A 12,513-nucleotide genomic window follows, 5' to 3' on the forward strand; every position below is an offset into this window, starting at 1 on the left:
TACAGGTGATCTTAATACAAACCACCCCACATGGAGTAGAGGTACCCAAAATACTGCAGGCACCAATTTATATAACTACTTAGACACTACACCATATATTCTTCTTTCGCCGCCCTGCCTTGCAACCTACTTTAACTACAGAACCAATTATGAAGCCTCACTGGACATCTGCTTTGGCTCTGCACACTTTCAACATGAACTACAGTTTCATACTGGACCAGATATTGGAAGTGACCACAAACCTCTCATTATAAAATTTACTAACTTTCAGCCACCAACCCACCCCCTAACGCTCCCCAAGTGGAACATTAAGAAACTAGATAAGAAAAAATGGGCTGATACTGTCTGTCTCCCAGATACAGACGATGTAGACCCAAACACGCGACTGTCCACAATCAACTCGGCCACAAATTCTGCAGCCACCCAAATGCTCAAGAAAACTTCAGGACATAGGTCCAACAAACCACTTAAACCGTGGTGGAACGCGGAATGTGCACGATCAGTCGCTTTACGCCGACGAGCCATACAAAAACAAAGACGTCAACCCTCCCTGCAGAACTGGGTCTATCTCCGGCGGGCTACAGCAGAAGCCCAAAAAAACATACTGTCAGCAAAGCGAGCATCATGGGCAAAATTTTGTGATAGCCTCACACCCACTACGCCTCATTCAAAAGTCTGGGCTACATTTAACAGCATTAAAGGTCGCCCAACATTCCCTTCGTTCCCCCTGATGATCAACGGTTCACTCTGTCAAACACCTCAGGAACGAGCAAATGTTCTTGCTGAATGTCTTAAAGCTACCCTCTCAACACCCTTTTTTCATGCCCAAGAACTCCCCCTCAGACAAGAAATTGACCGTGTCATACTGCTACCCATGCCCGGCGTCGATAACATGTACACCTTAAGCGAGCTACAATTAGCCTTAACCCACCTACCTCTTGGCAAGGCACCTGGAGAGGATGGAATTCCATATGAACTCATTAAACATCTTCCATCAACTGCACATAGTACTCTTCTTAACTATTACAACCTATGCTGGACTCACGGAAATATTCCCTCACAATGGCAGACCAGTATTATTCTTCCGTTCCTTAAACCAGGAAAAGACCCATCCCAACCTGCGTCATACAGACCTATCTCCCTACTATCATGCCTCAGTAAAGTCATGGAAAGACTAGTACATACTCGCTTTCAATTGTATCTAGAATATAATAATATTATACCGTCACTCCAAATGCAGGCGATGAGTCACAATAACGGACGGACCGAAACGTCGTCGTCCCTTCAATTTCTAGTGTGTGGTCTGGTCAACCGTCACTCCAAGCTGGATTTCGACCGCAATGCTCCACACTCGATCAAATACTCTGCCTTGAACATGAAATCCGCACCTCCCTCAGAAGCAGTAAATTTTGTATTGTTTTCTACTTAGACCTCAAAGGAGCTTTTGATAGCATTCCTCATACTTGCCTCCTCGCAAAGCTTGCGCGTTTAGGCGTACAGGGAAGATTACTTTTATGGTTAAAATCCTATCTTACGAACAGGACCTCTAAAGTCTATATACAAGGCGAGTTTTCCGATGGCATCCCAATACAAACGGGTGTCCCACAAGGCTCCATACTAAGCCCAACCCTCTTTGCTGCATTCTTAGCAGATTTGCCTAACACCCATCCTGTTCACCTCTCGGCGTACGCCAACGACTTAACACTGTATTATTCAGACAACGCCTTACCTAATACAGTCTCAACAATGCAAACAGCACTTGACCACCTCATTGATTGGACACAATAATGGGGCCTTCAAGTTAGTACTACCAAAACCTATTATCAAATTTTCACTAAAAAAAGACTTGTTCATCTACCCACCCTCACAATACACAACACTCCCATCCAACACGTACAAGAACATAAATACCTTGGCATGCACTTAGACTCGCCCTTACTTACCTGGAAAGCACACATTGAACACCTTAAACAGACGACACAACCCCGACTCGCCATACTGAAAGCCCTCACTGGCACCACCTGGGGAGCACACCATAAAATCCTACTCCGTTTCTATACAACCTACATTCGCAGCCAACTAGACTATTTTTGCCAAGCATATGCGTCGGCTGTGCCTACTAACCTACAGAGCCTAGAGGTCATCCAAAACAATGCCATGCGACTTATATGTGGCGCAATGCATTCCATTCCTATCCTCGGACTTTACGGGGAAACGGGCCTCACAAGCCTAGCCACCAGACGAGACATAATGTGTGCCAACTATCTGTCACTCTGTACCACTGCTCACCAGACACACCCATACAGATCAAAAATTAACCCAACAGTTAACCCACATAACCCCCGCTTCCCAACCAATCACTCACAACATTTACTCACACGGGCTACAAATAACCTCAATATAGACCTCTCTCTACTCCAAAACTCGGAAACCCAACTTACTGTTCCCCTATTCCACCCTGGCTTTATACAACTCCTAATACAGCAATACAACTCGAAGACAACATTCCAAAGTCTGCACCAAATTCAGCCATAGCCTCAGTCTTTCTCTCTACAATGAAAAATTGCTACCCAAATACCACAGCGATTTATACAAATGGATCTCGCATCATCATGAACAACGTACCCTTGGTCACTAGCTGTATGGATACCAGAATACCATCTCAAGCAGGGATGGCGGTTACCAAACCAACTATCTGTTTTCACAGCTGAATTATATGCCTTATATCAAGCTCTCCAAATAATCACAACACTACCAATCGGGACATATACAATCTGCAGTGACTCCAAGAGTGCGATTCAAGCAATTACGTACTCTTCAACAACGGGCAAGAAGTTTGTTTACCCATGTCTTCAACTTCTTCATGAACATCGATTGAACGGTTATGATACCTCTATCCAATGGGTCCCAGCGCATTGTGGTATTCTCCATAATGAACTAGTAGATCAACTAGCCAAAGCAATGAACACGACACCTCACATTACCCGTCATCCAATTCCCCATGTTGCACGTAAAGGAGCCTTCAAAAATACCATCACCCAAGATTTTGTGACGAAATGGAAAACGTCATGCTCACCTTTGTACTATGGGTCCATAAAAAAGAAATGGGAAACTTGGAAACATGTCAGATATAAAAGCAGAGAAATTGATATAGCGATGACCAGATTAAGGCTGGGACACACCAAACTAGCAGCACACAGCTCTAAGTACAGAACAGACATCAACGAACTCTGCATCCACTGTCAGGTGCCTGAAACAATCGAACACTATCTCCTTCACTGCTTCCGACATTATAGTGCCAGAGTAAATTTCAAACAAGTACTTATCTCTCTTAAAATACCCTTTACCATCGAGCATATATTAGGAGGCGGTGACCACTCGTTACAAGAAAAATACCAAATAGTCAGAGCACTGGCTAAATATCTCCAGTCGACCAACAAATTGGGTCACATCTGACCCTCGCCACATTTATACCTGGCGCCACCAACAGCTAAACACAGAAAACAACTGCCTCGTCGCAGCACCAAGGATCAGCTGACGCCATAAACACAACACACCGCCCTACGGTGCGGCAAGTCTCCCTCTAACATACACCTCTGTTTTAGTCGCCGCTCCTCTGTCTACACCACAACGCAACAAGCACTTTTGAAACTCTTATCATCTTTAACATAAACGCCTCTACCAACATCTGTACTGGTGCAGTCATCGGGAGGACAAACCCTTCATGCAAACTGCACCTACTATCAAGAAGAAGAAGATCTTCATCATAACACCAAGCAGCATTTTCACTACAACCCCCATCAGTATCGTCACCACAATACAACCAGCATCATTTTCACAACATAACCGCAGCATCATCTTCACAACATTGCCCCAGCAGCATCTTCACAACATAACACCAGCAGCGTCTTAACATCATAACCCCAGAAGCATCTATACCACACAACACCAAGCAGCATCTTCACAAAACAACACCCAGCTGCATCTTCACAACAACACATATCATCTTCACTCAGTCTCCAGCAGCACCTTCAGATTAGATCCCCATGCAGTATCTTCACTACATATCCTGCAGCATCTTCATAACCACCCGCAGCATCTTTACCGCACAACTCAAGCGTCATCTTCACCAGACAACCCTAGAAGCATTTTTACTTCATGCCTCCAGCACCATCTTCACCACATAACCCCACCATCATCTACACCACACAACACCCTACAGCACCTTCACAACAACCTACAAGATCTTCACATAACCCCCTGCAGTGATTTTTCCCGAACCATTGCATCTTAACTCTACCCCAGCAGTATCTTCAGAAAATAATCTAAGCAGCATCTTTACAACAAAACCTTTACAACCTAACCTAACCTAACCATCAGCAGCATCTTTACCACACAACCATCAGCAGCATCTTTACCACACAACCATCAGCAGCATCTTCACCACACAACCATCAGCAGCATCTTCACCACACAACCATCAGCAGCATCTTTACCACACAACCATCAGCAGCATCTTCACCACACAACCATCAGCAGCATCTTCACCACACAACCATCAGCAGAATCTTCACCACACAACCATCAGCAGCATCTTCACCACACAACCATCAGCAGCATCTTTACCACACAACCATCAGCAGCATCTTCACCACACAACCATCAGCAGCATCTTCACCACACAACCATCAGCAGCATCTTTACCACACAACCATCAGCAGCATCTTCACCACACAACCATCAGCAGCATCTTCACCACACAACCATCAGCAGCATCTTCACCACACAACCATCAGCAGCATCTTTACCACACAACCATCAGCAGCATCTTTACCACACATCCATCAGCAGCATCTTCACCACACAACCATCAGCAGCATCTTCACCACACAACCATCAGCAGCATCTTTACCACACAACCATCAGCAGCATCTTCACCACACAACCATCAGCAGCATCTTTACCACACATCCATCAGCAGCATCTTCACCACACAACCATCAGCAGCATCTTCACCACACAACCATCAGCAGCATCTTTACCACACAACCATCAGCAGCATCTTTACCACACAATTATCAGCAGCATCTTTACCACACAACCATCAGCAGCATCTTTACCACACAACCATCAGCAGCATCTTCACCACACAACCATCAGCAGCATCTTTACCACACAACCATCAGCAGCATCTTTACCACACAACCATCAGCAGCATCTTCACCACACAACCATCAGCAGCATCTTCACCACACAATCATCAGCAGCATCTTCACCACACAACCATCAGCAGCATCTTTACCACACAACCATCAGCAGCATCTTTACCACACAACCATCAGCAGCATCTTCACCACACAACCATCAGCAGCATCTTCACCACACAATCATCAGCAGCATCTTCACCACACATCCATCAGCAGCATCTTCACCAAAACCCAAAACATCTCAACTCGATCCCCAGCAGCATCTCTATCATACAAGCCCCAGCATTATCTTCACAACAACCCACTACATCTTCAGGAAACCCCAGCAGCATCTTCATCACAACTCATATCATCTTTCAATCCCAAGCAGCATCTTAACAACATTCCACAACATCCTCACACAACCTCCAGAAGTATCTACATCACTCAACGCAAGGAGCATCTTCATTACAAAACATACAACCGCATCTTCGCAACACAACCCCAAGTATCAGCTTCACAACACAACCCCCAGAATCATTTTTACTAAAAAACAAATACTCTTGACTGAACCTTCACCACCATCTTCACAACACAACCCCCACCACCATCTTCACAACACAACCCCCCACCACCATCTCCACAACACAACCCCCACCACCATCTTTACAACACAACCCCCACCACCATCTTCACAACACAACCCCCACCACCATCTTCACAACACAACCCCCACCACCATCTTCACAACACAACCCCCACCACCATCTTCACAACACAACCCCCACCACCATCTTCACAACAACCATTTTATTCTTCACTCAATCTCCAGTAACATCCTCACCATACAACCCTGAGCAGCATCTTCACCACACACACCCGACGATCATCTTCACCAAACAACCCCAAATAGCACCTTCAACACACAACGACCAGCAGCATCTTCACCACACACACCCGACGATCATCTTCACCAAACAACCCCAAATAGCACCTTCAACACACAACGACCAGCAGCATCTTCACCACATAGCCCAAGCAGCATCTTCATCACATCCCCCAGGAGCATTTTCATCAAAATCCCCAACAGCATCTACACAACATAACCCCTGCAGCATGTTCGCAACATAGCCTAAACAGCATCTCAACCACACAACCACCAGCATCATCTTCATAACCCCTGCAACATTTACTCCACAGAACAACAGCAGCATCTTTACTACTTAGCCTAAATAGCATCTTCATAACCGCATAATCTTCACCACACAATCCCAGAAGCATCTTCAGCACATACCTCCAGCAGCATCTTCAGCACATACCTCCAGCAGCATCTTCAGCACATACCTCCAGCAGCATCTTCAGCACATACCTCCAGCAGCATCTTCAGCACATACATCCAGCAGCATCTTCAGCACATACCTCCAGCAGCATCTTCAGCACATACCTCCAGCAGCATCTTCAGCACATACCTCCAGCAGCATCTTCAGCACATACCTCCAGCAGCATCTTCAGCACATACCTCCTGCAGCATCTTCAGCACACAATCCCAGAAGCATCTTCAGCACATACCTCCAGCAGCATCTTCAGCACATACCTCCTGCAGCATCTTCAGCACATACCTCCAGCAGCATCTTCAGCACATACCTCCAGCAGCATCTTCAGCACATACATCCAGCAGCATCTTCAACACATACCTCCAGCAGCATCTTCAGCACATACATCCAGCAGCATCTTCAGCACATACCTCCAGCAGCATCTTCAGCACATACCTCCAGCAGCATCTTCAGCACATACCTCCAGCAGCATCTTCAGCACATACCTCCAGGAGCATCTTCAGCACATACATCCAGCAGCATCTTCAGCACATACCTCCAGCAGCATCTTCAGCACATACCTCCAGCAGCATCTTCAGCACATACCTCCAGCAGCATCTTCAGCACATACCTCCTGCAGCATCTTCAGCACACAATCCCAGAAGCATCTTCAGCACATACCTCCAGCAGCATCTTCAGCACATACCTCCTGCAGCATCTTCAGCACATACCTCCAGCAGCATCTTCAGCACATACCTCCAGCAGCATCTTCAGCACATACCTCCAGCAGCATCTTCAGCACATACCTCCAGCAGCATCTTCAGCACATACCTCCAGCAGCATCTTCAGCACATACCTCCAGCAGCATCTTCAGCACATACCTCCAGCAGCATCTTCAGCACATACCTCCAGCAGCATCTTCAGCACATACCTCCAGCAGCATCTTCACCACACAATCCCAGCAGCATCTTCAGCACATACCTCCAGCAGCATCTTCAGCACACAATCCCAGAAGCATCTTCAGCACATACCTCCAGCAGCATCTTCACCACACAATCCCAGCAGCATCTTCAGCACATACCTCCAGCAGCATCTTCACCACACAATCCCAGCAGCATCTTCAGCACATACCTCCAGCAGCATCTTCACCACACAATCCCAGCAGTATCTTCAGCACATACCTCCAGCAGCATCTTCACCACACAATCCCAGCAGCATCTTCAGCACATACTTCCAGCAGCATCTTCACCAAACAATCCCAGCAGCATCTTCAGCACATACCTCCAGCAGCATCTTCAGCACATACCTCCAGCAGCATCTTCACCACACAATCCCAGCAGCATCTTCAGCACATACCTCCAGCAACATATTCACCAAACAATCCCAGCAGCATCTTCAGCACATACCTCCAGCAGCATCTTCACCACACAATCCCAGCAGCATCTTCAGCACATACCTCCAGCAGCAACTTCACCACACAATCCCAGCAGCATCTTCAGCACATACCTCCAGCAGCATCTTCACCACACAATCCCAGCAGCATCTTCAGCACATACTTCCAGCAGCATCTTCACCAAACAATCCCAGCAGCATCTTCAGCACATACCTCCAGCAGCATCTTCAGCACATACCTCCAGCAGCATCTTCAGCACATACCTCCAGCAGCATCTTCACCACACAATCCCAGCAGCATCTTCAGCACATACCTCCAGCAGCATCTTCACCAAACAATCCCAGCAGCATCTTCAGCACATACCTCCAGCAGCATCTTCAGCACATACTTCCAGCAGCATCTTCACCAAACAATCCCAGCAGCATCTTCAGCACATACCTCCAGCAGCATCTTCACCAAACAATCCCAGCAGCATCTTCAGCACATACCTCCAGCAGCATCTTCAGCACATACCTCCAGCAGCATCTTCAGCACATACCTCCAGCAGCATGTTCACTACATAGACCAAGAAGCTTCTTTTCCTCACAACCACCAGCAGCATCCTTACCACAACCCATATTATCTTCACCACACAATACCCAGCAGCATCTTCACAACAACCAATATCATCTTCACTCACCCACCAACAACATCTTCACAACAACCCACAACTTCTTCACACAACTCTCCAGCATCTTCATCACCAACCATATTATCTTCTCTCAACCCCAAGCATCATCTTCGCCACCCAAAACATCACACAACCCCCAGCAGCATCTTCACTAACCAAAACATCTTCACCTCAGCCAACAGCATTTTCACCACAATCCAGAACATCTTCACCAACACCCACAACATCTTCACCAACACCCACAACATCTTCACCAACACCCACAACATCTTCACCGACACCCACAACATTTTCACAACAACCCATTAATTTTTCACCATACAACATCCAGCTTCGCCAACCTAATCACATTATTATAACTGCTCTATGAAAACTATAAGGATCTGCAGCGACCAGGGGGAGAGGATCTGCAACCTAGCAGCGCCCTGTGGAGAGGATCTGCAGCCCACCAGCGACCTGGGAAGAGGATCTGCAGCCCAGCAGCGACCCGGGGAGAGGATCTGCAGCCCAGCAGCGACCGGGGGAGAGGATCTGCAGCCCACCAGCGACCGAAGGAGAGGATATGCAGCCCAGCAGCGACCGGGGGGAGAGGATCTGCAGCAATCCAGTGATCGAAGGAGAGGATCTGCAGCAATTCAGTGATCGAAGGAGAGGATCTGCAGCCCAGCACCGACCTGGGGAGAGGATCTGCAGCCATCCAGCGTCCGAAGGAGAGGATCTGCAGCACACCAGCGACCGGGAAAGAAAATCTGCAGCCCAGCAGCGACCGGAGGAGAGGATCTGCTGCCCAGCAGCGACCGGGGAAGAGGATCTGCAACCATGCAGCGACCGGGGGAGAAGATCTGCAGCCCAGCAGCGACCGGAGGAGAGGATCTGCTGCCCAGCAGCGACCGGGGAAGAGGATCTGCAACCATGCAGCGACCGGGGGAGAAGATCTGCAGCCCAGCAGCGACCGGAGGAGAGGATCTGCTGCCCAGCAGCGACCGGGGAAGAGGATCTGCAACCATGCAGCGACCGGGGGAGAAGATCTGCAGCCCAGCAGCGACCGGGGGAGAGGATCTGCTGCCCAGCAGCGACCGGGGAAGAGGATCTGCAACCATGCAGCGACTGGGGGAGAAGATCTGCAGCCCAGCAGCGACCGGGGGAGAGGATCTGCTGCCCAGCAGCGACCGGGGAAGAGGATCTGCAACCATGCAGCGACTGGGGGAGAAGATCTGCAGCCCAGCAGCGACCGGGGGAGAGAATCTGCTGCCCAGCAGCGACCGGGGAAGAGGATCTGCAACCATGCAGCGACCGGGGGAGAAGATCTGCAGCCCAGCAGCGACCGGGGGAGAGGATCTGCTGCCCAGCAGCGACCGGGGAAGAGGATCTGCAACCATGCAGCGACCGGGGGAGAAGATCTGCAGCCCAGCAGCGACCGGAGGAGAGGATCTGCTGCCCAGCAGCGACCGGGGAAGAGGATCTGCAACCATGCAGCGACCGGGGGAGAAGATCTGCAGCCCAGCAGCGACCGGGGGAGAGGATCTGCTGCCCAGCAGCGACCGGGGAAGAGGATCTGCAACCATGCAGCGACTGGGGGAGAAGATCTGCAGCCCAGCAGCGACCGGGGGAGAGAATCTGCTGCCCAGCAGCGACCGGGGAAGAGGATCTGCAACCATGCAGCGACCGGGGGAGAAGATCTGCAGCCCAGCAGCGACCGGGGGAGAGGATCTGCTGCCCAGCAGCGACCGGGGAAGAGGATCTGCAACCATGCAGCGACCGGGGGAGAAGATCTGCAGCCCAGCAGCGACCGGGGGAGAGGATCTGCTGCCCAGCAGCGACCGGGGAAGAGGATCTGCAACCATGCAGCGACCGGGGGAGAAGATCTGCAGCCCAGCAGCGACCGAGGGAGAGGATCTGCTGCCCAGCAGAGACCAGTGGAGAGAGGATCTGCAACCATGCAGTGACCGGGGGAGAGGTTCTGCAACCATGCAGCGACCGGGGGAGAAGATCTGCAGCCCAGCAGCGACCGGGGGAGAGGATCTGCTGCCCTGCAGCGACCGGGGAAGAGGATCTGCAACCATGCAGCGACCGGGGGAGAAGATCTGCAGCCCAGCAGCGACCGGGGAAGAGGATCTGCAACCATGCAGCGACCGGGGGAGAAGATCTGCAGCCCAGCAGCGACCGGGGGAGAGGATCTGCTGCCCAGCAGCGACCGGGGAAGAGGATCTGCAACCATGCAGCGACCGGGGGAGAAGATCTGCAGCCCAGCAGCGACCGGGGGAGAGGATCTGCTGCCCAGCAGAGACCAGTGGAGAGAGGATCTGCAGCCCAGCAGAGACCCGGGGAGAGGATCTGCAGTCCAGCAGCGACCGGGGAAGAGGATCTGCAACCATGCAGCGACCGGGGGAGAGGATCTGCAGCCCAGCTGCGACCCGGGGAGAGGATCTGGAGCCCAGCAGAGACCCGGGAAGAGGATCTGCAGCCCAGCAGCGACCCGGGGAGAGGATCTGCAGCCCAGCAGAGACCCGGGGAGAGGATCTGCAGCCCAGCAGCGACCGGGGAAGAGGATCTGCAACCATGCAGCGACCGGGGGAGAGGATCTGCAGCCCAGCAGCGACCGGGGGAGAGGATCTGCTGCCCAGCAGAGACCAGTGGAGATAGGATCTGCTGCCAAGCAGAGACCGGGGGAGAGGATCTGCAGCCCAGCAGCGACCCGGGGAGAGGATCTGCAGCCCAGCAGCGACCAGGGGAGAGGATCTGGAGCCCAGCAGAGACCCGGGAAGAGGATCTGCAGCCCAGCAGCGACCGGGGAAGAGGATCTGCAACCATGCAGCGACCGGGGGAGAGGATCTGCAGCCCAGCAGCGACCGGGGGAGAGGATCTGCTGCCCAGCAGAGACCAGTGGAGATAGGATCTGCTGCCAAGCAGAGACCGGGGGAGAGGATCTGCAGCCCAGCAGCGACCCGGGGAGAGGATCTGCAGCCCAGCAGCGACCCGGGGAGAGGATCTGCAGCCCAGCAGAGACCCGGGGATAGGATCTGCAGCCCACCAGCGACCGGGGGATAGGATCTGCAGCCCACCAGCGACCAGGGGATAGGATCTGCAGCCTACCAGCGACCAGGGGATAGGATCTGCAGCCCACCAGCGACCAGGGGATAGGATCTGCAGCCCACCAGCGACCAGGGGATAGGATCTGCAGCCCAGCAGCGACCGAGGGAGTTTGTCTTTGTCCACCTGTCAGTGTGTGCATGTTTGTGTACATGTACTCACCTAGTTGTGCTTGCGGGGGTTGAGCTCTGGCTTTTTGGTCCCGCCTCTCAACTGTCAATCAACTGGTGTACATATTCCTGAGCCTACTGGGCTCTATCATATCTACATTTGAAACTGTGTATAGTGTCTGCCTATACTACAACATTACTTAATGCATTCCATTTGTTAACTACCCTGACACTGAAAAAATTCTTTCTAACGTCTCTGTGGCTCATCTGGGTACTAAGTTTCCAACTGCGGCCCCTTGTTCGTATTCCACCCGCGCTAAAGAGTTTTTCTCTGTCCACTCTGTCAATTCCCCTGAGAATTTTGTAGGTGGTTATGATGTCTCCCCTTACTCTTCTGTTTTCTAGGGTTGTGAGGTTCAGCTCCATTAGTCTTTCCTCGTAACTCATTCCTCTCAGTTCCGGGACGAGTCTGGTGGTATACCTCTGCAACTTCTCTAACTTCGTCTTGTGTTTAACTAGGTATGGACTCCAGGCTGGAGCTGCATACTCCAGGATTGGTCTTACATAAGTGGTATACGGGGTCCTGAACGATTCCTTACACAAGTTTCTTAAGGCAGTTCTTATATTGGCTAATCTAGCATATGCCGCTGATGATATTCTTTTGATGTGGGCCTTTGGGGACAGGTTCGGTGTCATATCGCCCCCCTGATTTTTCTCTCTATTTGCCTCTTGCAGGATTGCAGAACACATG

The 12,513-nt window shown here is 50.7% G+C and overlaps 1 protein-coding gene across 1 annotated transcript; it reads left to right on the forward strand.

The window, feature by feature from the left end:
• The first annotated feature begins 9,381 nt into the window (after window positions 1-9,381).
• LOC138365576 (melanoma-associated antigen E1-like) lies at window positions 9,382-11,205 on the forward strand. The gene has a single exon (XM_069326052.1). It carries the CDS (start codon window positions 9,382-9,384, stop codon window positions 11,203-11,205), a length of 1,824 nt encoding a protein of 607 aa, XP_069182153.1.
• Window positions 11,206-12,513: the final 1,308 nt, after the last annotated feature.

The sequence above is a fragment of the Procambarus clarkii genome, chromosome 17, assembly GCF_040958095.1.
Source record: "Procambarus clarkii isolate CNS0578487 chromosome 17, FALCON_Pclarkii_2.0, whole genome shotgun sequence".
NCBI classification, from domain to species: Eukaryota; Metazoa; Arthropoda; class Malacostraca; order Decapoda; family Cambaridae; genus Procambarus; species Procambarus clarkii.